This window comes from Acomys russatus, chromosome 3 (assembly GCF_903995435.1).
Source record: "Acomys russatus chromosome 3, mAcoRus1.1, whole genome shotgun sequence".
Lineage (NCBI taxonomy): Eukaryota > Metazoa > Chordata > Mammalia > Rodentia > Muridae > Acomys > Acomys russatus.
The window spans coordinates 40,477,314-40,503,517 of NC_067139.1; the positions used below are offsets into that span (position 1 = coordinate 40,477,314).

A 26,204-nucleotide genomic window follows, 5' to 3' on the forward strand; every position below is an offset into this window, starting at 1 on the left:
GGACTTAGGTGTACTACTTTTTTTCTGCTCTGTGGTATAAAGACTGTGTTTAAAATGTCACAAAGGCCAGCAGACACCATAAGAAAAAGAGGAAGCACCTCTGTTGATCTACGGCACGGGAAGTCAAGCTGCTGGAAAAGAGGGCAACACTTCAGCGTGAGCCATCTGATTAGGGAGTGTGGCGCTGGAAAAACTAGCAGCTATGACCTGAAGAAACAGAAGGAGAAACTGTTGAAGGTCTGTGCTGAAACGAGCCAAAAGCAGCGAGGAACAGATAACGTGGCATAAAGCTCTGGAGCAGAGAAATTCATCGAAGCTGTGAATACTCAAGATGCTCTAGACATTGCTAATAAGCGAGCTTCCAGGGAGTGGTAAAACAGATAGCCTGGTCCTGCAACAAGATGGCCACAACAGTGAAGACGACAATGCTGATAACAGAAGGTGCCTGTAGACAGCATGGTTTGACTGTGTGATGGGCCTACAGAGGCTGTGGTGTGCACTCAGACCAGCAGTCATGTCCGCTTATCAAAGAGACACACACTTCTAGGACAAAAATCAAAACAACACAGTTAGTTGCTAATTAGGCAGCTGACTCTGGAAGAAACATTTGAAAAGGTCAGCCAGCGATGGTCGCACATCTCTAGAAGGCCCGTTTCCTGGTCCCTCAGCTGCCATTGGTGGGAGGCCCACTGTGCTGCGGCGGGAGCGTGTGATGTCCTCCCCCTGCATCAGTGTGCCCTATTTTCACTACTTCTGTGTGAACAGGTGTAAGGAAATGATTTTGCCCACTGGTGGCAGTGTATCCAGCCAGGAGTTACGGTGATGTCAAACAGCTAGACTGTCTATATCAGGAACAGAGAGCCATACCTTTGCTTTCTGATGAGTTAGTAGCCTCAAACTTAGTTTCACCCACAAAGTTATTTAAAATTCTGTATAAAATCACCTTCCGGTGTATGCGAGACATTAATGGGTTTTGTATCTAGACTCGAGGTACACCCCTTAGATGTCTCATTAGACACAAATACTCTTAAACCCAAAACAACTAAATGCTTTGGTCCAGAGTGTTTCTTTTGGACTTCGGGAGTGGGTTAAGTCCCTAGCTCACTGTTGTGACTATGCTGAGGGCATATGTTCTCTGCAGTATGCTCTATTACCTTGTCATGCTGCCCTGTAACAGTCTCAAGGCTATCTCTGTTCTAATCATGTGCAGCTGCCTTTCCATCATAAAAGGAAATATCATTTATTAGAATAAAAAACACACCGAGGCCAGCTAGGGACACATGGCAAGGCCCTGTCCACTCAAAAATCCCATTTATTACTATGTTATTTAAGCCACACTTGAAATGCAAGATTTCAGTCTTTTTTTTCCCCCCTTTCTTCCTTTGACACATAGAAATCCTGAACAGAAACCTAGCGGTCATTTGCCTATTTGCTATCTGGTAACTTTTTTGTTTAGAGTTTAAATTTCACCCTGTCCATTATTTTTTCAGCTTGCTCTGAAGAACTCCACATAAGAACAATCTATGCCTTCACTCAATGTCTTCTTAGCACTTCTAAGAATGCCAACCGTAGGCACTGTTGTTTTTACATGGGTCCTAAATAGACTCACTGTGAGCTGAAGAAATCAAGAAAGCACACTTAGTAGGTCTAATAAATCCTCTAGACAGTTCACTGCAGCTACACTACTCGAGGACAGGATGGCTCACACCTGTTACCTCAACACTGAGGAGACAAAGGGAGGACCAGTGCAGGTCCATGGCCAGTCTGGGATCACAGTGAATTTCAGAACAGCTGGAGTGACAGAGTAAGAGCTGCTGTACAAACAAACCCCCACCCCACAAAAGACTTTGTGGCTGTTGTTCCTGTTGTTTTTTGAGTCAGGGTTTTCTCTCTGTAGCCCTGGCTGTCCTGGAACTCACTTTATATAGACCAGGCTGGCCTTTAACTCAGAGATCAGCCTGCCTCTGCCTCCCAAGTGCTGGGATTGAATGTGGTATACCACCACCACCCAGCTCCCCAACAAAAGAAATGTCTAACTTTTCACAAAATCCAGGGTATATCAGGCCAAATAGCCTTTACATTATGGCATGTTGAGAAAAAACAAAGGCATCTTTCTACAAAAGAGGCAACACAAACCAGGTATAAAAGCTGGAGATTTATTGTTATTTGATGATTAATTAATCAAACTGCTTATGACACTGCCCCAGCTATGAACCGCCGTTCACCAGTACAAGTCTTTAAACAGCATACTGAGGAATAAGGCAGGGAGCAGACACACGTGGAGACTATCCTTGCCGACCTCCTCTAGTCTCGCCTCCGTCCCAACCTTTGTACATGTTTTCTTCCTGGGGAAAGTGTCAGACCACTGTACAGTCTGGGGGCAACCTGGCCTCTCAACTTTTTAATAGCAAGCAACAGTTATGGAATTCACCTTCCGTTTCCCTTGATTTTATTTGTCTGACTCATTTTAGGTTATTTTAACATTGTAATTTCGGGCAACTACAAGAATGCAATGGCCTAAGAGAGCACTGCACCAGAGGCAGTTACATGGATCATTGACCTTAAAGTTATAGTTTAATTGGTCCCAAAGGAATGTATCACCTCAACAGGCAAATAGAACTTCTTTGGGGAAGGAAGAAAGAGGCTATAGAGTAGCCAAGCTTACTCAAAATCGTTAAAACGGCTCTTTGTTTTTCACCTGACTGACACTACTATATGCATAGACTCTTCACTGAATCTTGGTTGCTAGTATTACTTAGTTCAGGCTGGCCCAATCCGGAATAGATTCTGTCTCTCCCCTCCCCCACCCCCTCTCTGAGGCTCCAAACAGTACAACATTCAACTAGCCAAACACTGGAGAAACAAGTGGCTCCCTCACCATTTTCAATCCGGTTGTTGCCTATGAACGAGGAAGCTGTTACACCCACAAGACAGCTCTACTTTTATATGGCAATTAAAACTGAAGCATCAGCACTTCCAGTCAAACCCAGCGCTGCTCAGACACCTATGGGAGCAGAAAGCCCTGGCAAATGCATCGGACTATGCTACAGGCTCCTTCAGTCTGCACAGAATACAGGTAATTTACAGCAACATGTCAATGCTGAGCTATCATTACATTATGTTGTCTGTACAATTAATGTCCCTAAAGAGATAGCCAGAATTAGTTTTTCTTTATTTTCAACAAACCCGACTAAATGGCACCTCTGCTGAGAGATGTTTATCAGAGATGCCGTAAGATTCTACACAATTAGGAACCCTTATTTTACTTTTTGGTTACAGGAATTTTGCTTAGATGACCTAGAAATGTGCAATGATTTGTATTGTATACAACTAAACAAAATTGTCAGTAGTATAAATCTTACAGCATTATTTGCCAAGTACATGCCAAAGTCACAATAAGCAATATTGTACCACAAATCATGGAGCGCAAATGATTTGCTTTTTAATGCCTTTATTCTACATAAATTACTACCACAGGGTTATGTTTAAAAAGCAAGTTAGTTGGACAGATGCAGGACAAAAATTTGTTCACCCAATTAGAAAAGGTGATATTTAAAAAAAAATTACAATAAATGCCAAGTGTTTGATGCATGCAGCAGCCTTAACCGGAAACATTGATTCCCACTGTTCCAAAGATACAGAAAACCTGCACATCTTACTGCACTCCACCTCCGGACATTTCCTACTGGTTTTGTTTATAACAGCACAGAATTCCAATGAAATAAAGCAGGTTATTTTAAAGATTTAAGAGCCGTTATCAAAAATAAATTACATTTTCTCAGGATACAGAAATGCTGCTATGAGGGCTGGGAGCCCAGTAACCTTTCGATTGCTGCGTTGATGTCGCCCCCTGTTGCTATCAGTGCTTGCAAGTTTGCTTCACGGTTCAAAAATCCCATCGCACTGAGCTGTTCCAGTTGTTGCTGAAATCTGACTTCTGGACTCTGTAGCTGTTGAAAAGAACAATGAAGTACAGTCTAAGGAAAGCTAGTCTATGCTACACCCAAGCCACTTTTCAAAAACTTCTGTTGTGTTTTAAACAATGCATGCTGGTCTGCTGAGCTTTCTTAAATTGCTACTTATGCCTTGAGATACAGCACCACGAGGTTATTTATTAAATAGAATGGACTATTTTAACTAAAACTCATAAGACCATCTAATTATTTTCAAAGAAAATTAATTTTCAGATGTTATTTAGCCTATAACTTATCCTTGCATATATATGTGTATATTTACTTCAAATGAGCAAAATATAATTTAAAATAATTTATAAATTAAATATCCATTATATTTAAAAGTTGTTTAGCACTCTATTTTAGAATAGTTTGTTCCTAAACCATGACAAATAGATCATATATGATACCGTGTTTTTAAAATTAATTTAGTTATTTTATGTACATGAGTGCTCTGTCTTCATGCACAACAGAAGAGGGATTCAGATTCCATTATAGATGATTATGAGCAACTTGTGGCTGCTGGGAATTGATCTCAGGACCTCTGAAAGAACAGCCAATGCTCTCCCCCCGTGTCCCCACCTCCCCGAGACAGGGTTTCTCTGTGTAGCCTTGGCTGTCCTGGACTCACTTTGTAGACCAGGCTGGCCTTGAACTCACAGTGATCTGCCTGCCTCTGCCTCCTGAGTGCTGGGATTAAAGGCGTGTGCCACCATGCCTGGCTGCAGCCAGTGCTCTTAACTGCGGAGCCATCTTTCCAGCCCTATGATGCTGCTTTTTAAAAAACCTTATAGGCTGGAGTAAGCACACAGGGCTTAGGATTTGGCTCTGTGGAACCCTCCTTCTTTTCTCCCACAAAGGGCAAACAAGCTAATAAATTCCATTGCTTCAGAGCCTTGTGAACAAGCAGAAACCTCCCCTCTCCCATGTCCTGCCCCAAGACAGGGTTTTTCTGTGTAGCCCTGGATGTCCTGGACTCACTTTGTAGACCAGGCTGGCCTCAAACTCAGAGATCTGCCTGCCTCTGCCTCCTGGATTACAGGTGTGTGGCACCATGCTCAGCTAGCAGAAACTTTTTTTTTTTTTTTTTTGGTAAAAAACCCATGCACAGACAGTTTAGAATTATAGACACTTTCTTTTGTATTGATACCAAATGTATCCAATTACAATACTAACTAGCCTATTGCATGCGTGCTGCCCATAGAAGTTAGAAAAGCCCTGGAACTGGAGTTAGAGATGGCGGAGAGCCGCCATGTGAATGCCAGGAATCGCACAGCCGGTGCTCTTAACCACCCAAGCCAACCATGCTCTAGCCCCGTTAATGGTAAGTTCATAGAAAAGACAATAAATGCCCACAGACTAGAATAGGAAGCCTAGACACAGCTGTTCTGAAACACTGACGATATTTTTAGGTTCTCCCTGAGAAACTCTTATAAAATAAAGCTTATTTCAAATGACTCTGAAGAAAGGCTACTTCTAACTACTATGGCATTAGGTTAAAGAATTTTTCCTTTGTTACCTGATATAGCAGCAAAGTTAACAATTTCTGTAACGCCTGCTTTGTGCTTAGATTTAATATCATTGAATACTACTTTTCACTACTCTGAGCAGAAAATGGCTGCTGCTTTCTTTTTGCCTTTTTTTGAAAATTCTAAATTTAAGGAATGCAAAGTGTGTAGAAAAAGCATTGTCACCTGAGGATTCACCCCAGCAAGAGCCTGCAGCATTTGCTGGATAAACTGCTGGTGGCCCGGCTCAGCAGTGCCCCCTGTGGGGCTTGTGTTTTCACTAGGCGCAGTGTTAGGTGCATTGGTTCCTGAAGTGCCTCCAGAATTGCCTGCTGCCCCCAAGCCAGGAGTAAACCTAGGGAAAGCACAGGCAACTTCATCAGGTTACATTTTAACACAATATTGGCTATTCTACTAAAAATAAGCAGATATAACACTGAAAACTGACTAAAAACAATTCAGTAACCAAAATAAAAGGCAGAATGATATTAAATCTAAAATTCTCAGAGAAACGAGCCACTGTGTGATTTCAAATCTTTGTCCAGTGAGCCTACCCTGGGATGAGGCCGGGGGCTTCTGCTGCCAGCGTCTGCAAGCCCTGCTGAATCTGCAGCAATGCCTGCATGGCTCGAGGGTTCGACATTGCTGACAGTGTGTCAGGATTCTGCATCTAAGGAGAAAGGAAACCAGTGGTCACCAAAGAAATAAAAGCAAGGCAGGTACATTTTTCCAACTTTGCAACATTTTTGAAGAAAATCTAAAATCTCACTCCCAGACACCAGTACTCCATATTTCTTCCCAAAATAAACACAAACCCTACTCTTTTGACAGCAAATTCCATACACAAATTATTACTTGAGTCATTTACGAGCCTACCATAAAAGGCATTTTCTGAGTGAAGAGCCACATTTCCCCCTCTCCAGCAGAAGAAAAAAGAAAACATTTTTGTGTAACTCCGAGTGCACACTTGTCGGAAGGTGGGGTCTGGTGACAGCTGTGTGCTGTATCTCCTGGCCATGCCTTGTCTGCGCTGTTCTAACAACTTTACCAGTCGGCCATCTAAAGCATTGTTCCAAACTCGAAATCAATACAGTTTAGCTTCTTTGCTTTTAAATACCCATACCTAGCTGACAAGAGGGAGCGTATACCATTGCAATACACCAAGGACAGTCACTAACCGTGGATAGTGACCTGCTGCCCTAGCAATCATTTCAACCATGTTGAGCCCCAACAACTACCAGTTTCAAGAACACCAACACCACTTTTATGTCTTTAAATAACACTATGACAATCTTGGGCACTATTTTTCCTAAACCTTCCTAATGTGACAACACTGGCAATTTTAACCTTACTAATTCTGGTTTTGAAGAAATGAGATCAACTCTTCATAGAACAAGCATTTTACTAATTTGGAAGAAATTGAGACATTGCAACAAACCCAGCCTGTGGATTAAGAGAGGGTAGCACTTTCCTACCAAACCATACAGTATGCATGATATACAGAAACACTTGAAGGCTAGTGAAGGGAAATGGTCTCTATCAACAAGCACTCAGAACCCTAAGTCCTCATGAGCACAGGCAACACAGCTCTCTTCTCACACACAGTATGAGCACAGTGAGGAGTGATATGGGTGGGGAGGATCAGGCTCAGTGTCTACCAGTGGGTAAAATCACACGTCCTCTACACTGTTCTATCAGCTGGGAAGGAGAAGGACACGTTCACCATTAACCTGTCAAGTAGATCATTACAAAGACAGCAGCGGCTTTTCTTACTCACTTGTTGGAGGAAAGTTGGGAGCTGTTGTCTCATTTGTTCTTGAAGCTGAGGATTTCCAGCAAATAGGGGATTATTCAGCATCATCTATGGGGCAAGTGTTCAAACAGTTTTAACTGGAAATATCTGAAACAAGTAATGTACCTGGTTTAATGTTCTACCTTCCTCCAAGTGCCTAAATTGGCACTTAACAGGAGGAAGGGAGAACATAAATAAAAAAGGAGCAGGGAAGTTCTATCCACACGGAGCTCGGGGGAGGGGAAAGAAAGGAGAGAGGAAGGTAGGTAGGAAGGAAGGCATCTTCTCTGTCACCGAGAAAGGTGGATGATGGATGACATGCAGTGCCCTAAAAAATAAAAGCATTTGTTTTGTCGCCTTTTCCTTGAACGAAGGTGAATTTCTGCCTCTGAATGAAAAAGTAGTGGGAGTGCCAGGCTCTCAGGAAGATGTGCTTTCAACTACACTACAGAGTAAAAGAAGCACCAGTGTGTAAAGGCTTACATAAGGCTTGCTTAGAGACCCAACACACAAACGGCAAGCACAGAGAAAACCTAGGCCTGGAGCCACTGTTATCTACCTGCCCACTGCTAACAGTCGATATTAGGTCCAGAATAACCACAAAACAGCAACCAACTGGCCAGAGAAATGGAGCTGCTAGATGAAAACCAGCCCAAGCTAGCACCAACAGTCCTCTGGGAGTGTTAAAATACCTAAGATCCAAGGATGCGAGTGAGACTGCGAAGATTAGCATCTGGACCCCACCTCACTAGCGCCACAGGTAGAAACATGGGACACCTCCTGACCTTCAACGTGTGACCAAGCTAACAGTCAGGGCCAGTATTAACCTGACGGGACTGCCAGTAAGATCATCATGCACAATAAGCAAACCAGAAACTACTAGGTTCAAAAAAGACAAATTGCATATCACTTCCAATGATTACCGACAGCCTGTTTACCTGTCCAAAGTCTGGGAGGAAATGATCTTTGCTCTCAATTAGGCAACCACACTGAAGAACAACTGTATGTAAATCCTGTAAAAAAAAGAGAACTCTCTCCTCCCTCCTTCAAAGTGGATTATTTAATTTCAAATTTCAACATCATCAAAGCAGTTGATGATTTATGGACACAGTGTGCTTCAGAGTAAGCAGTAAATACTCCAGGCCAGGAATGCCTCTTCAGTCTTCCAGACAAACACTGCTTTACTATGAGGCCGTAACAGTTATCACATTCACTTTTCTTCTTTTTTTTCTTTCACATTCACTTTTCATCTTAAATTATTCAACTAGTCTAGAAAAAGCTTGTCACCATAAAACAAAACAAAAAAAACAAACAAACTTTTTATTTATTGTATTTTTCTGACTTACCTGAACCTTCATGCCGCAATTAAGTTTTCACATTTATAAAATACTTAAGTTTCAAAAGAGTAAACCAAAGCTTTAACCATCTGATGCCAGAGCACACTTTAAGTTTTAAACTATCCTATAATGAGAGACACCAGCCTGGCATGGTGGCCTGTAATCCCAGTACTCAGGGAGGCAGAGCCAAGTGGGTCTCTGTGAGTTTGAGGCCAGCCTGGTCTACAAAGTGAGTCCAGGACAGCCAAGGCTACACAGAAATCCTGTCTTGAAGAAAAGAGAGAGAGAGACAGACAGACACACACAGACAAACAGAGACAGACAGACAGACACCACCTAGCATTGTCAGTGTTTTGCTTTACAGTTTTAGAGTTTAAAAAACCCAACAGTGTATAAAGCTATAAAGCCAGATCCCTTACAAACATAAACTTATTACATGGAGTATGCTTACTAAAGATGAATTTTAAGGATAAAATGCATTCAGTGTTATAACTAAATACATACTTGAAAATACAGGAAAAGGTCATTCACACATTTTCATATCTTAGGTACCCAGTGACAAACATGGCTCAGGATTTGTTAACACCAAGCATTTCATTAATAAATTCACAAAACCAGCTTTCCAAAAAAAAAAAAAAAAACCCAAAACCAAAACCAAAAAACCTCATAACATACACATTTTAAGATGAAAATTATCTAAAAGCATTACTCTTTGTCTGTTGCTATGTAAGTCATCACTGAGGATCCTCATTGAAGGACATCTGCTCTATCCTTCTACCAATGTGGTTGCAGGATTTTGGAAATAAAAACACTTCATTCAGCATAATGAAACAAGAGATGCTTTTAAACTTAAATGAGAGAACTATAAAGGAAAGAAAGCCTTCTAAATTCCCAACACAGTGGACGATCAGTCTCCTCCACATCCCCCACAGTTGCTGAGGCCCAGCAATGCCGCTATTCTAAAACTACCAACCCAGACAGACAAACAAGAGCAGTACTGTGATTAGAGCAAATTCTCTGAGAACTTCAGAGTTTTGTTGTTGTTGTTTGTTTTTTAAGTACACCTCATCAGCAAATAGGAGAAACAAAGCTGTTTCAAGTATATAGGAACTAAAGCTGCCACAAACGCTGGAGAGGCCAAGTGTCTTCTACAAGACGGATGTGCCGACAGGAGAGTCACGGACTGTCTACTTAGCTCAGAGCACTCTTCTGAACACGATGACACGCTCACCTGTGCAGCAAGGTCGGGGTTCTGGCTCAGTGACTGCATCATGCTTCTCATGTATGGAGCAGACAGCATGTTCTGCATGAGCTGTGGGTTTTCAGTTATTTGTTGCAACAAGCTTTGCATTCCTGGTGTGTTGAACATACTCGCTAAAATTTCATTTACAAAAAACAAACAAAAAACAGATTAAGACATGTATCAATATTTTAAAACAGTGTATATTGTACTTATATTTAGTTAACTGAAGCAATATATGGCCATTTCCCTTTAGCAATAGATGCGCTTTCTGCAGTTTGGTTCCCCATGGTCAACCACAGTCCAAATCTCGTCCTACTCCACTCCTTCCCCAGCATAGCCATACCTAATAGGGTTGAAAACCTAAACAGAATTGCTATCCATTATTAATTACTTAGCTCAGCTTTCAGATCAACCCTTATTTTACTCAATATTAGCTCCAAGGCACAAAAATTCTGACCCTGGCATTTCAAAGGCACCAAAAGAAGCAAATATGCTTCCTTTGAGTGAAAAGAGAACAGTTCTGACATAATTCTGGGGGGGGGGGGGGGGGAAGCACCACTGTAATGTTAACTAAACTATTTATTCTTCATTCCCATTCTGCTTTTTGAACTAATGTCATTTTATCTGGCTTAAAGTCAAGTTTCTTATTTGTTTTAAGTCTTGTGTTTGTGGTATCCCTTTATTTTCAAGTTTCAAGTTAGCTTTTTCTACATTCCAAAGTTCAAAAATATAAGACAATTTGGCATACTACAGCCTACAAGACCAATCTGGCTTTCACAATCTGTTTTTATACAGTCTACAAAGTGGACACTGTTTTTACATTTTTACATGGTAAGAGAAAAACGTCTAGTGAGAATAAATATTTGTAGAAATGTGGAAGCTACTGAAACCCAGTGTTCGGTGACAGTAAGTACCATTTTGTGGGAACAGGTACACTGACTCTACTGCTGGGCGCTTTCACACTAGAAAGGTGCAGGGCACCCCAACAGGCACTGTGGTGCCAGCCCTGATTCATATGGCTTCATAGTGCCATAAGAAACCACTCTAGCATTTGTTTTTGTTTTTTTGAGACAGGGTTTCTCTGTGTAGCCTTGGCAGTCCTGGACTCCCTTTGTAAACCAGGCTGGCCTTGAACTCAGAGATTCACCTGCCTCTGCCTCTGCTTCCTGCCTGAGTGTTGGGATTAAAGGCGTGCATCACCATACCCAGCTGCATCTGTTTTTCTTAATCACAAGTGCAAAGTAATCATGTAAGAAGTACAGGAAGAGAAGCAGATTGTCATATCACGGGGATAAGGTGCAGTGGAGCATGGATTAGCTTACCAAATGAAATGGCAAAACACTGCTCCGTATCAAATAATACAACATACACAAACATTATCAGACTACGCACCTATCACAACACACTAGCCAGCAAGAGAGAGCCAGAAGGCCAAGGCAGAATGCTAAGTTCTAAGCTAGTTTGGGGCACATGAGACTCCATCTCAAAAAACGAAATAGGGCCAAGAAGATGGCACAGCAGTTAGGAGTTGGTCCTATTCCAGGGGGCCCAGGCTTAAGTCCCAGGACCCACATAACAACTCACAATCACCTGTAACTCCAGTGCTTGATGCAAAGCCCTCTGCTGGCCTCCTTAGGTACTGCATGTACATGGTACAGACACACATGCAGGCAAACACCCCTAAGCTTAAAATTCTTTTAAAAAAAGGTATGTAAAAACAAAACCAAAATACAACCCCAAACTAACACTCCTCATTCTATGTCATAGCAACCCAGGCACTAAACAGTCAGTCAGCACTTGGTGTTTATCTCAATAGCTAAGAAAAAGGTGTGTGTTGGTGCTGAAGAGATGGCTCAACAGTTAAAAGGACATGCTGTTCTTTCAAAGGACCAGTTTGATTCTCAGCACCCATGTCAGTGACCTGTAACTCCAGACAATCTGATAGGCTCTGTAGCCACACACCACACATATGCAAACACACACACACACACACACACACACACACACACACACACAGAGAGAGAGAGAGACAGAGAGAGACAGAGAGGTAAATAGTGTCTAGTTTAATAAAATAAACCACATATCTTGTCACCCACTACTGTAAGAAACTAGCAGGCTTTAAAGTCACCTTATGATCAGCTTGGGGTTTCACCATAGAACTGGGGAAAATTTCTGCCAACTACATATCATATGGAATTAATACTGAAGCTACATAAAGAAATGCAAATATTAAACAACAACAAAAGAACCTCAAAATCATTCACTCGGGGGCTGGAGAGATGGCTCAGTGGTTAATTAAGAGCACTGTCTGCTCTTCCAGAGATCCAGAGTTCAATTCCCAGTAACAACATGGTAGTTCACAGCCATCTATAATGAGATCTGATTCCCTCTTCTGGCCTACAGGTGTACACACAGATAGGGAATTCATACACTATATAAACATAAATAAATAAATAAATAAATACATCTTTAAAGAAAATCATTCACTCAGTAAATCCATCCAGTAATAAGCTGAGTAAATGATTCTCAAAAGGCATCCAAATACTTTAAAAAGTTCAACATCCTTAGATATTAGACAATGCACATTAAGACTGCTTTGAGATTCCATCTCACTCCAGTTAGAATGCTTAAGAAATCACTGGTGACAATGTGGGGCAAGAGGCACACTTAGTCACTGCATATGGGGATATAAACTTGTGCAGCCATTGTGGAAATCAGTATGGAGGATCCTAGAAAAACTCAAAGTAGAATCACCATGTGACCCGGCCATACCATACCTGGGTACAGATCTGAAGGCTATTCATAACAGCTAGGCTACAGAGCTAGCCTAAATATCCACCTACAAACAAACTGACACAGACTATGTGAAATATATATGCAGTGCAAGTTTATGTAACTGCAACAATATAAAACTACGGTTATGACATCTGTAAGGATTGTATGGAAGCAGGTAAAAGTCTTTATGCTAAGTGAAATGAGCCAGACTAAATACATTTTCTCTCACATTTGGAATTAGATTTAAAGTTGCGTGTGTCTCTAATTATATCTAAGTGTATTTAAACCAGGGAACTAAAAAGGGGAACATGAGAGGGGAGGAAGAGATCTTAAAAGACAGAGGAAACACCTGAATACGTGCAATAAAAAAGCAGAAACTGGGATTAACTGGAAGAAGAAATAAAACCAGTTTGGGAAGATAGAACACGGGGAAGACAGTGGGGAAGGGGAACAAAGAAGAGAAAGGCATGATTTGCGTGCACAAATATGCCACTGTGAATGTCAATGCTTTTTATGCTAATCTAAAAATGATAAATTAGCCTTCCTCCCACACAGACCTCACAACTCACTGTGAAAGAGTCTAGTTATGGGGTCTGACATTAAGACCCAGAAACTTAGTTTTTTGGGAAGTTGGAGTCAGTCACTGCTACCCACAATGGTCTTGAACTTCCAAATTCAAGTGGTCTCCCTGCCTCAGTCCGCCTGGCACAGAAGCCTGCTGCTCTACTCCAGCCACTGGGCTCTGGCCTTTGAACTGATGGTTGAGATTCCATAAATAGAAATCACAAGACCAACTAAAACCCATGGAATAAAACAATCTCTCTGGACACTATCTCATTAGAATGTGTGGACACAAAACTGCTTTAAAAATCTTCAGGGGGCTGGAGAGATGGCTCAGAGGTTAAGAGTACTTGTTGCTCTTCCAAAGATCCTGAGTTCAATTCCCAGCAACAACCAAACCAAACCAAACCAAAGAGCTAGGAGTAGTGGCGCATGCCTTTAATCCCAGCACTTGGGAGGCAGAGGCAGGTGGATTGCTGTGAGTTCGAGGCCAGCCTGGTCTACAAAGCGAGTCTAGGACATCCAAGGCTACACAGAGAAACCTTGTCTCAAAAAAACCAAAACCAAACCAAATCAATTCCCAGCAACCACATAGTGGCTCATAACCATCTGTAATGGGATCTAGTGCCCTCTTCTGGTGGGCAGGCATACACGCAGGCAGAGCACTGTATACATAAGTCTTTTTAAAATAAAAATCTTCAGTAACATTCTAACTGGTAATACACATAAATAATCAGACATCATTTATGTAAAGTTTCTTTCAGGAAGAAAAATCAAACCAAAACAACAAAATCTTTCATTTAACAATGGCAATGAATCCAGGAGGGAAGAATCTAACAGGAGTCTCACAAACTCTGACTAAAAAACAACTACAGACCCAAACACCTCAATATCCAGATTTTAGCTTTCACAAAAATATGGCTGGCCTCAAAAATGGGCATGCACACCAACAGTGCTAAGATTTGGTTCAAATAGCACAGAGCAAAACTAAACATACTCAGCAACAAGGATCCTCATCAGCAATTACCTAAGGGTGACATCAAGACCACTCCCGCCAGAGGTACACATACATGTCCTCCCTGATTGTGCCAACACTGAAGCCTTAGTTCACACATATCACCAGCCCCTACGCCAACTCAGCAGACCGTCACAATTTCCAAGTCCACTCTGGTCTCTGCTAAGATCCAACACATAGTGCTTTTGCTTTATCTGGAAATGTCAATTTTGTTATCCAAGCTTCATACCTAATTCTAGATCTCTATAAAGAATGGAGGGCCCAGGGGTCCCGCTCAAACTAAGGTACCAGCCAAGGACAATACAGGCGGTAAACTTTAAATCCCTACCCAGATCTAGCCAATGGACAGAACATTCTCCACAGTTGAGTGGAGAGTGGGATATGACTTTCTCACGTACTCTGGTGCCTCACATTTGACCATGTCCCCTGGAGGGGGAGACCTGGTAGCACTCAGAGGAAGGACAGCAGGTTACCAAGAAGAGGCTTGATACCCTATGAGCATATACAGGGGGAGGAAATCCCCCTCAGGAACAGTCATAGGGGAGGGGAATAAGGGGAAAATGGGAGGGAGGGAAGAATGGGAGGATACAAGGGATGGGATAAACATTGAGATGTAACAAGAATAAATTAATAAAAAAAAAAAGAAATAAATAAAATATTACCAAAATCTAAAAATAAATAAATAAAAACATTTTTAAAAAATGGAGAAACCAGGTTTTTTTAAAAAAAGGCTACAGAGCTGGGCATGGTGGCGCACGCCTTTAATCCCAGCACTCGGGAGGCAGAGCAGGTGGATCGCTGTGAGTTCGAAGCCAGCCTGGTCTACAAAGTGAGTCCAGGATGGCCAAGGCTACACAGAGAAACCCTGTCTCGAAAAACCAAAAAAAGGCTACAATATGGTATTGAAGCCATATATTCCCAGAAGGAAATACTTTTCAGCAAAACAAATCATAGACATACACAGTATAAATGGATTTCAAAACCAGTATGGACAGCCACGGAAGAACCACACACGTAGCCTATTTCTGTGCATGTATAGAGTTAAAGATCACTCACTGTCTCAGGGAAAGAGTGAATGAAGCAAGAGATGGAAATCTTTGAATCAGGCAACAGCTTAGGAGTTAAGACAGCTAAATCTGCATTTTCATGTGATGCCCTGCATGTATGTCCGCAATGACAGTATAACCATAGCACTAACGAGAGCAGCTTGTTCACTTCTTCATCAGCAAGTGGATATGTGGTTTATTTTCAGTTACTCAGCCATTATTTCCTATGTCCTAGCTTACTCAAATAGCTTCAGAATCAAGTTCCTTTCATCAATTCTGACTCCCCCAATTAGTTATTTTGCATAACTGTGACAAAAATTGGAATAAGACAGTTTAAAAGAGAAATTTATTTGGCTCATGATTTCAGAGACATTAGTCCACAACAGCATGGAAATCTTGGCAAAGAATGATAATTCACATCATGGTAGCCAAGAAGCAGGGAAGAGGCAGGGCTGAGATATGTCCAAGGACCCATCCTTAGTGACCCAACATTACCAAAACCTTCCAAATTAGTGACAGCACTGAGGCTTTAACACGTAAACCTGTGAGAGGCATTTCATCCAAACCGTAATACTCCATATTTGTTCTCTGAATAACAACCAAGCTAATTTCATTATCATCTTAAAATGTCATCCCTCCTCTGTGCTCTGGAGATCTTCTGTACAGTATGGTGACTACATTCAATCATGACGACGAATACACAGATCAGGACATGTTATAGGGCACAGAGATAGAGTAGCAGTTAAGAGAGAGAGAGAGCTTACTTCCCTTACAGGGAACCTGGCTCAATCCCTGGCACCTACATGATGGCTCACAACTGACTAGACTCTAGACATCTCCAGCTCTAAGGCATCTGACACCCTTTCCTGATTACCATGGGCTCCTGGACACACATGGCGTGCACACACTCTTAAATAAATATTTAACACAAATACATTATACCCCATAGACATATACAAGTTAAAAATTCTATCTCTCAAACAATCCTAGAAGCCTGTAATAAAGAGTCTTTATAAAAGGGAAGCACACAAATACAGAAATAGTATCAATAATTTCATTATCAATGCAAGGCACACATACCTCCGGCTCCAGGCACCAAACCTGGCCCTGAGGCACTCTGCCCAGCTGGGGTACTGGTGGCACTACCAGCAGAGCCACTCATGGTGCCAGTGGTGCTCCCAGTAGCTGGTGAGCTCTGGGACGTCTGTGGAGCCCACGGGTTGGGTAGTGGATCCCTATTTTCTGTACGAGAAGGCTGGTTCCCTTCTGTTGAAGAGGTACTGCTCACTAAGGAAGCAAATGGATTGCCACCAAACTGTAATAAAAGATAAAAAAAACATTAATTACAGACTCGCTTTTCAATGAAGCCACGTTCTCTGTACAGCAGTGCCCTCAATCACAGACTGTCCATGTTAGTCATGGCCAGCTCTTAGGCTTGAGCCCTGGAATAAATAATCACCTGCTCTTGCGCTGCATTCAGCATAGGCTCCTGGATATCTGTGTACATGCGCCGTAAAGCATTGTAGCCCCCAGGAATACTTTCTAGGTTGCTCAAGGCTCGGTCCTGGTTTCTCATCATTTCCTGCATCATCGCTGGATTTCTGGCAAGTTCCAATGTCTAAGAAAGAAATCTCCATTTTAAAAAAGAACACTGAAATATGCAAGGAATTCCTTCAACATTTAGCTTATGAGAAGCCACTGACTACGACTAGCTCCTGCACTAGGCCCCAGAAAACTGAAGGGAGCCACTTGTGCTAAGTGCCAGGTAGTCAAACCGAACTTCAAACAACTATTTTGAAAAGTTAGAAACAGAGGATTCCAGTCAATCTGAGTCAGCATTTTAACTCTATTAGGAGAGTGACTGCCTGGTGCTGCCTACCTCTGTGGTCCTTACTAGTGTTTGACCTGCTAAAAAGCCTTGACTTCATTTGCTCAATTCATGGAACTACTAATTCTGGTTTTTTGTTTTGGTTTGGTTTTTTGAGACAGTGTTTCTCTGTTACACAGAGCACTGACTATCTTGGCTTCTTTTTGTAGAGCAGGCTGGACTCGAACTCAGTGATCCACCTGCCTCTGCCTCCTGAGTGCTGGGATTAAAGGTGTGTGCCACAATGCCCGGCTCTACTAATTCTGTTTTACAGGATGAGGTGCCATCAAATTCTACAATCAAAAAGGCCAACTAAGATTTTTAAGCTGGGGGCGGGGGGAGGTGTTGGAGAGGTGGCTCAGTGGTTAAGAGCACTGGCTGCATTTCCAGACGTGCTAAGTTCAATTCCCGGCAACCACATGGAGCTCACAACTGTATATAACTCCAGTTCCAGAGGCTGGGACACACTCTCATAGGCATACATGTAGGCAAAACACGAATGCAAATAAAATAAATAATTTTTAAAAAGAGTTTTAAGCCAAATTTGCTATATTTAAGCTAGGAGAGTACTTCTTAAACGTCCTGGTGGCTTTCATCTCTAAAAATAACAAATTCACAGGACATCACAAAGTAGTGTGTTTGAGTAAACAATCCATCTCCAAAAATAGACTTTTTAATTTCTTAAAACCTCAACCCCACCCCAGCCCACCCCCAGCCAGTTTTTGAGACAAGGTTCTGTCCGTATTCTCTGCTGTACTAGAACTCACTATGTAGACTAGGCTGGCCTCAAACTCCTGCCTCTCCTCCCAAGTACTGTGATTAAAGCCGTGTGCCACCATACTTAATCTAAATGGTGTTCTCCTCTTCCCAAACTGCTTTTTCATTTGTTTTAAATGTGTGTGGAGTAGGGCACTGATGTCACCTCTCCATTCTGCACTTTAGGACCCTTTTCTCTGACACACAATACTGAGGAGAAATGGGCATGAAAAGTTCATCTCCTAAGAAGTGTTTTTTCTTTTTGGTTTTTCCAGACAGGGTTTCTCTGTGTAACCTTGGCTGTCCTGGACTCGCTTCGTAGACCAGGCTGGCCTCAAACTCAGATTATCTGTCTGCCTCTGCCTCCCAAGTACTGAGATTAAAGGTGTGTGCCACCATGCCCGGCAGAAGTGTTTTTTAAAAAAAGAATTTTCAAGCATAGTAGAAAATTCAGAGTTCAACCAGACCAGATTAACATCAATATTTTGCTGACTTTCCTCAAATAATGGTTGGGATTCTCTTTAACTGTACAGTACACACACAAGGCAATCTCTGGAACCACAGAAAAGAACATATTTTATCTTTCAATTTATATAAAGATATTTTATTATATATAAATAAAACCTTATTATATATAAAATTTTATTATATGGAAATAAAACTTATTTAGTCAAGTGAAAGGAAATCCTTTTTTACATACTTGTCTCATTATATCTGGGTTATTAAGCATATGACTAATCTCTGGATTTCTCTGTATCAACTGCTGCATCTGTGGATTGGCCATAATCAACTGCCGCATCAGGTCAGGGTTTGAGAGCATGCTCTGGACGAAGGGATTTTCCATGATCTGGACCATCATTTCAGGGTTAGACAAAAGCTGCCGTTGCATTTGGCTCTGCAGTTCAGAGAAGTTGGTGGTATTTAAACCCAAGCTACTCAGACCTGCAAGTCCTCCAAGTCCACCTTAAAGGATAAGAGGGAAAAACAAAAATGAAAATCACAAGTTTGTGCTGAAATATGAAGAATCATTAACTCTATAATATATAAGCATAACAGTTCTACCACTCATTTTTAAGATATTATGTTATACTTACTATTGTACTATTCAGCTTTAATTCCTAGACTAAGGCCTAGATATGAAGTGTTGCCCCAAAACCTTGATCCTCAGCTGGTGGCACTGATGAAGGTGATCATGGTGCTAATGAGTTCGTAGCTCAATGGGCTATACAGTGCAGTGATTGAAGGGACGTTTTGCTGTTACAAACAAGGGACTTCTATATGTGTATTATAAAGATGTTCTTGTACTCCATATTGGAGTCTGCATGTACACTCCATCACTATCCTACAGCACACACTGCTAGCAGTTTGTTCTGAGTTAACCTCACCCACGGCAGACAGATGTTCCTGTTACTATCCCACCAATATCAGCAGACACTATTTTTGTGTTTCAAGAACTGTCTGAACCCAGACACCCAAGGAAAAGGGGATGAACGAAAGGATTAACATGGGAGACAGACACTGCTGGTCTTATGACTGACCATCTGACCAGAGAGGCAAAACAGAGTTCTGAAATGATCAATACCTTGTTTCTGTTCTCCCCCACCCCAGATAATCTTCTGGCACATGATTAGCAGCTCTGAGATAAAGCACAACTTACAGACTCACCTGCCTCTTCTTAGTCTGTCCTGAGCAGAAGCTTCAGGACAATGGTCACTGTAAGGGACACAGCTCTCTGCTGTGCCCTCCTTGCCATACCACAGGCAAGGGGCAGCAGTCCATCAGCTGAAACCATGTGCCAAAACGAATTTTACTTCATATAAACTGCTTCTTTCTGGTGAATGTCACAGTTGACCTCTGAACCCCAAACACATCCTACAACCAAAATTAGCCAAATTTCCAACTTTGACTTATTTGTCTGTTTATTTTTAAATGTAGAAGTGTTCTGTCTTCATATACACCTGCATGCCAGAAGAGGACATCAGATCCCTTTATAAATGGTTGTCAGCCAACATGTGGTTGCTGGGAACTCAATTCAGGATCTCTGGAAGAGCAGCCAGTGTCTTAACTGCTGAGCTATCTCACCAGCCCTAACTTTGATAATTAACAAAATCAAGTAGACATGTTTTTCTTTGCCTGTCTAGTATAATACAACATATTTATTCTTTCTTGATCTCTCACAGGGTTCCTAAAAACCTAGGCATTTTGAGTGCCTTTTGCTATTTATAGCACGCTCTATAGATCAGTATACTAATGAGGCATAATAGTGAAAGTGCCCTGGATAGCCACAGGCTGATGGAGATGGTCATCAGAAAGTCTAATGGAATAAATGTCAAACTTCCAGACCCACCCACCAGTCATGGAAGGAGAAGAGAAGCAACTGGAGACTCATCCCTGTGTAACCCTAAACCTAAACACACACACAGACAGACAGACACACACTTATTTATTATTAGTATTGTGTGTGGCACAGTAAATCAATGCCATGCTCTAAAACTTGTGTACTACATATTGGCACACTATGATTGAGTTACCGAAAAATTCTTATGCAAAGGGTAAAAAGGTGTGATTCCTAACATGTGAAAATGATACTTAAGAAAAACTAGACTAGCTGCAGCCTTAGAGGGCTGATAAAGACATTTAAGCCATTCTATTTAGTCTACCTTTTATTAGCTTCAAACATTTTTCCTCAACAAAAATCTCAACATTTGCACCTGAGTAAGAACAGCAGAGTGGGGCTGGAGAAGTTGAGTATGAAGTGCCTGCCCAGCATGCAGGGGGACAAGACAGGGGAGGAGGGCAGGGAGGAGGCAGGAGGAAAAGGCAGCTGCGGCGGGGAGGAGGCAGGAGGAAAAGGCAGCTGCAGCGGGGAGGAGGCAGGAGGAAAAGGCAGCTGTGGTGGGGAGGAGGCAGGAGGAAAAGGCAGCTGCGCAGGGGGAGGCAGGAGGAAAAGGCAGCTGCAGCAGGGAGGAGGCAGGAGGAAAAGGCAGCTGCAGCAGGGAGGAGGCAGGAGGAAAAGGCAGCTGCAGCAGGGAGGAGGCAGGAGGAAAAGGCAGCTGTGGTGGGGAGGAGGCAGGAGGAAAAGGCAGCTGCAGCAGGGAGGAGGCAGGAGGAAAAGGCAGCTGCGGTGGGAGGGGGGGGGTGGGGGGGGGGGGGGGGGGGGAGTGGGTGGGGGGAGCAGGAGGAGGAAAAGGAAAGTGGTTTTGGGCTGACAGGAGATGCTTCACTATTGATACTCAGCAAACAGTTCTTTCACATGTTTAAGACTGTTTCAAGATTTTTAAAAAGTATTAGAGATTATTATAGTTATTAGGGTTGTTTGTTTTGTTTTTATTGAGATGTGGTTTCTCTGTGTAGCCTTGGCTGTTCTGGATTTGCTTTGTAGACCAAGCTGGCCTTGAATTCACAGCAATCTGTCTTCCTCTGCCTCCCAAGTGCTGGAATCAAAGGCAAGTGTCACCACATCTGGCTGTTAATTATTTATTATTTTATGCTTATGAGTGTTTTGCCTGCCTGCATGTATGTGCACCACAGGCATGCTCAGTGTTCATGGGGGTCAGAAGAGAGTGTCAGGTCTCTTGAAACTGGAATTATAAGATGGTTGTGAGCCACAATATGGGTGCTGGGAACTGAACTGGGTCCTCTGCAAGAGCAAACAATGAGCCATCTCTTAAAAACTGAGTTATCTCTCCGGCCCCTAGGACAGTTTCCAAGTAACTAATCCAAGTCCAGAGTGATGCTATCTACATATAATCTCCACACTTGGAAAGCCAATGTGGAAGACTAACCTAGGCTACATTTGCAAGACTTTTTCAAACAAAACACAAGACACAAAAAACAAACAAACAAACACCAAAACTAGTATAGTCTACCGGGTACCTTCCTTACACAATGAAAAAAAATTATTACTCACTTGATCACAGCTCATCTACTAACTGTATCCTCAGATGCAATTACATGGTAGTCAGATTACAAGGTACACAGAGGCTACATCTCTTTCATTAAAAAAACACAGGTGTGGGGGCTGGAGAGATGGCTCAGGGGTAAGTGCACTGTCTGCTCTTCCAGAGGCCCTGAGTTCAATACCCAACAACCACATCGTGGCTCAAAACCATCTGTAATGTGATCTGATGCTCTCATTTGGTGTTCACGCATACACACAGAGCTCTCATACATACATAAAATAAATAAATCTTTTTAAAAAGCCAAACAAAGCAACAACAACAAAAACCACATACACACAGGTGTGGTGGTGCATGTCTTTAATCCCAGCACTCCAGAGGCAGGCAGATCTGAGTTCTAGGCCAGCCTGGTCTACAAAGAGAGTCCAGGACAGCCAGGGCTCTGTGTAACAGAGAAACCCTGTCTTGAAAAACAAAACAAAACAAAACAAACGAGAACAGAACAGAGCTCTGGCTGTCCTGAATCTCACTCTGTAGACTAGGCTGTCCTCAGAGATCGGCCTACCTCTGCCCCCAAGTACTGGGATTATAGGTGTGCCATCACCATCGCCTGGCTCCAAGCTATTTCTTAACACAATTATAGAAGTAAGCCATGAAAAGCTTTTAAAACTTGTTTTGTTACGTGATTTGTCTTTTTTTGGGGTTGGTTTTATTTTGTTTGAGACAGGGTTTCTCTTGTAGTCTTGGCTGTCCTGGACCTTCCTTGTAGACCAGGGTGGCCTTAAACTGACAGAGATCGGCCTGCCTCTGCCTCCCAAGTGCTGGGATTAAAGGTGTGTGCCACCAGGCCTGGTAAGTGACTTGTCTTTTATCTTGTCACTTTATCTAAAACTGCCCTTAGAGGAAGAGAACATTTAACTCACTATCTAAAGAACCACTAAAACAACACTCACCTAAGCCAAAAGGGCTGTTAGCAGCAGAGCCAGATGTGGAGTCACTATTAGGAGCTGGTGCACTGGTCACATTGTTTCCAGTGGTATTTGTTTGCTGAGTTGAATGATCCTGTGGCCTAGTGAAACAATTAAATCACAATGTAAGATGCAGAACTCATTATTTTTAAAAGAAGTTCTAAAATTCTAATAGCCAGACAAAGGGTAAGTTCTTGTAAACAGAATGTCATCAATACCCTGCCTGAAACAGCTGAGTGTCATGAACAAATACTGGAAGCACAGTAAAGCTTTATTATAAAATGACTATTGGCCTCCTCTCTGAATATAGTATACATGAATGTTTCATTGCTTTCAATCACAATGATTGTTTAGGAAAGGGCAATTAGTCACCTCACAGAACATAATCACAGCCAGTAACGCCCATAGAGCTCAAACACTTAAACCATTTGCTAGATCCATGGTTAGGGGTAGTATAACCTAAGTCTTTGAACATGTTAAAAGTAAAAACCGTAAGAAGACACTTAAGGGGCTGGAGAGATGGCTCCATAGTTAAGATCGTTTGCTGCTCTTCCAGAGGACTGTACTTAGTTTCCAGCACCCACATCAGGTGGCTCACAACCACAGCTCCAGAAGAATCAGACACCTCCAAAAGTGCACATGAGTGTGCCTGTGTATATACCCACACGTACGTGTCCAAGCACAGAAGCTGATGGATTGGCAAGGCACTGGCTATGATAAAGGGGAGAGTTGTTGAGCGGGCTTGTTCTGGTATCACTATGTAATTAGGCAAAAGTCAAGACTGCATCCCATGTGCCTCTGGTCCAAGGAGCTAGCTTCCCCTGGAATCCCATGCTGGGTAAAGGAAAAAAGCTGGAGACTTGGTGCCAACTAGAGGGAGAGAGAGTCTGACTCCTGGAATGCCATTTCATCAGTTTTGACAACTGGATATGCCACATTGTAGACTGAAGCCACGACAAGGAAGGGTGGGTAGGCAGGCCTCACTTTTACTAAGGATTATCTAGTCATGTAAACCTCTTAACATCTATTTAAACCTAACGTTTTGTCAAGACCCAGAAGATGAGGATGGAAAGGCTGTCACTGGACTGTTGTTCTTCCCAGTATGACTACATCCAATGGATTTCCCTTCTCTATCTTCAGCATTACTTGTCTGTTTCCCTGGACTAGGGGTTGAGCTAGCTTAAGGCAGCCAAGGCTTGGGCTTTGACACTAACAATAGGGTGCCATCTTTACTTAGAGAAATTTAACACAGCAGGACTATATTAGAGAAGCCACATTCATCTGACAGCAGGTAAGATTATGGACCTCACCATTTTGTTCACTGATTCAAAGGTCTGTTTTTCACTTCAACATCCCAGAAATCAGAATCGGTCTTATACTTGCTTGACAGCTCAGTATGAGCCATCATGTATGTGTATGCGTGCTCTGTGCACATCAGTTATTTGCATGTGTCCTCAGTAAAGCTGGACCACTGTCATGCAAGAAGTCATCGAGCACACAGAAAAGCACAGGAGGAGCACATTTCCTCATCCACCCCTGAGTGAACACCACACAAAAGCCTGCCAAGGGTACAAATGCCCTGAGAGAAGCCCCCAGAGCGAGTGCACATCGAGCCTTTGAAAGATACACTTCATTACAATGCTTTCGGCCGTTGTCTGCAGCACAGGGAGGGTGGGAAGAATGAGGCTCACAGCCCACAGTGAGGCACACCTATCACCCCGCACTCAGGATACTAAGGCGGGAGGAATAAGTTCATGGTCGGCCTGGACTACACTGACGCTGCCTCCAAAAGAAAGCTAGTGTGGCAACACAAATATGCTTCCAGTACTGGGGATGTGAAGGCAACATGGCAACAGACTCAGGCTGACCCAGGCTATGCAGCACAGCAAGCCAAGGCTAGCCACAAAGCTAATAATAATAGAGCGTGAAGAAGTTTTAGGAGGCTTTTGTCATTTACCCCATTACCTTATCTTAGGCATTTGTATAGTAGTATATGATACAACAAAATTCCATATTCAAGTAAGTGTGATGCAGCTCTCTCACTAGTGACGAAACAAAAATTTACATGATATTCAGAACAATAATGATAAAAAGTAAATTTCTTTCAAAAAATATCACACATTAATAAATTAAGATAGACCAGGTAGGTGGTTGGTGGCACACACCTTTAGTCCCAGTACTCAGGAGACAGAGGCAGGTGGACCTCTGTAAGCTCGAGGCTAGCTTAGTCTATGAGTACGTTCCAAGACAGTCAGAGCTAAAACAGAGAAATCTGTCTTGAAAAAAACCAACCAAACACAAAAGTATGATTGATCTGTAGTTTACTAACATGTTACCAAAATCATGTCTAAAAGTTTCCCTAAAGCAAAGAGAACATCTTTAAAAATAAGTTGTTACCTAACTCAAAAGATTTCTACATAATGACCAGCTGACTTTTCTAAAGTTTGAAATGGGGAGCCGCCCTGGATTTGCACCCCAGTCCCCCTCACAGAATTGTTTACATAACAAATGTGCTGGCATGGAGTGACACTGCTGCTATTCACCAAACACTTTGCTATCAACAGAAACAAAGAAAAGTCCTTTAACCATTTAAATAAGGTTAAATGGTAAGGAAAGCCCTTTAAAGCCTAAACTGGTTATTTAAAAAAGACATACCTGTTCTGTGTTTTGATGACAAGGTGAACAGTAAGTCCATCTTGAATTCCATGCTGACTCAAAGTATCTTGATCTTTTAAAATTTTTCCAGCAAATATCAACACAAGTTGGTCAGTATGAGATTTGAAACGTTTAGAGATTTCTTCTTTGAACTGAGTAAGATAAAGAATAAATAACATTTATTTTTATTAATATGGGAGTCTGCAGCACACCACCCAGACTGGCTTGTGAAGTTCCTCTAGAAGGTCCCACGACTCTGACACAAACAGTGCGCTCCTGCCTTGGTGTGCAATGGTCCCATCTCTACCACAAAGGACTCACTGCATATGCTGAAAATATGTGGGTGTTTCCTTCTTATATCAACAGGACCGAATATAGTTGAGGTCTCAAATTAGCTCTTGATAAGCTCACTATCACTGTCCCTTGAACTTCCATCTTTAGCCCCTTTCTTTCTTTTTAATTCCAATACACACACAGGCATGCTCACATTCTCAGCCTTTATACTGACCATCCCCACCATAGCAGCACCAGGAAAGTACATAGTAAATAGTAAAGTCTTTTTCATAGAGTCAAATAAACTATAAACAGAGAAAGAATGCACAAAGGACAGTTGAGGAAGGCTTTCCAGAACTGAAAACCAAAAGATTAGAAAAACAAACAAACAAAATCAGGAAAAACTGGGGACCTGCTTGTTAGAGAGAACAGAACAGCCTTCACATGCAGATAAAGAACAGGACACTACAGGCACTCACTACCATCTCTTTTTCTTTTCAGTTTTTCAAGATAGGGTTTCTCTGTGTAGCCTTGGCTGTCCTGGACTCAAGAGATC

General features: G+C 42.2%; 1 protein-coding gene across 2 annotated transcripts in view; it reads right to left on the reverse strand.

The window, feature by feature from the left end:
* Window positions 1-3,431: 3,431 nt before the first annotated feature.
* Window positions 3,432-26,204, reverse strand: part of Ubqln1 (ubiquilin 1) — a 39,379-nt gene continuing 16,606 nt past the window's right edge. The window contains exons 2-11 of one of the 2 annotated variants that reach the window (XM_051172559.1): window positions 25,376-25,527; window positions 22,706-22,821; window positions 18,554-18,816; window positions 16,690-16,848; window positions 16,311-16,545; window positions 9,822-9,964; window positions 7,239-7,322; window positions 6,016-6,131; window positions 5,648-5,816; window positions 3,432-3,950 (exon numbers count right to left, since the gene is read on the reverse strand). In XM_051172559.1, coding sequence (XP_051028516.1) covers window positions 3,798-3,950; window positions 5,648-5,816; window positions 6,016-6,131; window positions 7,239-7,322; window positions 9,822-9,964; window positions 16,311-16,545; window positions 16,690-16,848; window positions 18,554-18,816; window positions 22,706-22,821; window positions 25,376-25,527 — 1,590 coding nt within the window. In that variant the 3' untranslated portion in view covers window positions 3,432-3,797. The remainder of the gene's footprint in view (window positions 3,951-5,647; window positions 5,817-6,015; window positions 6,132-7,238; window positions 7,323-9,821; window positions 9,965-16,310; window positions 16,546-16,689; window positions 16,849-18,553; window positions 18,817-22,705; window positions 22,822-25,375; window positions 25,528-26,204) is intronic. The other variant, XM_051172566.1, reaches the window with a different exon arrangement.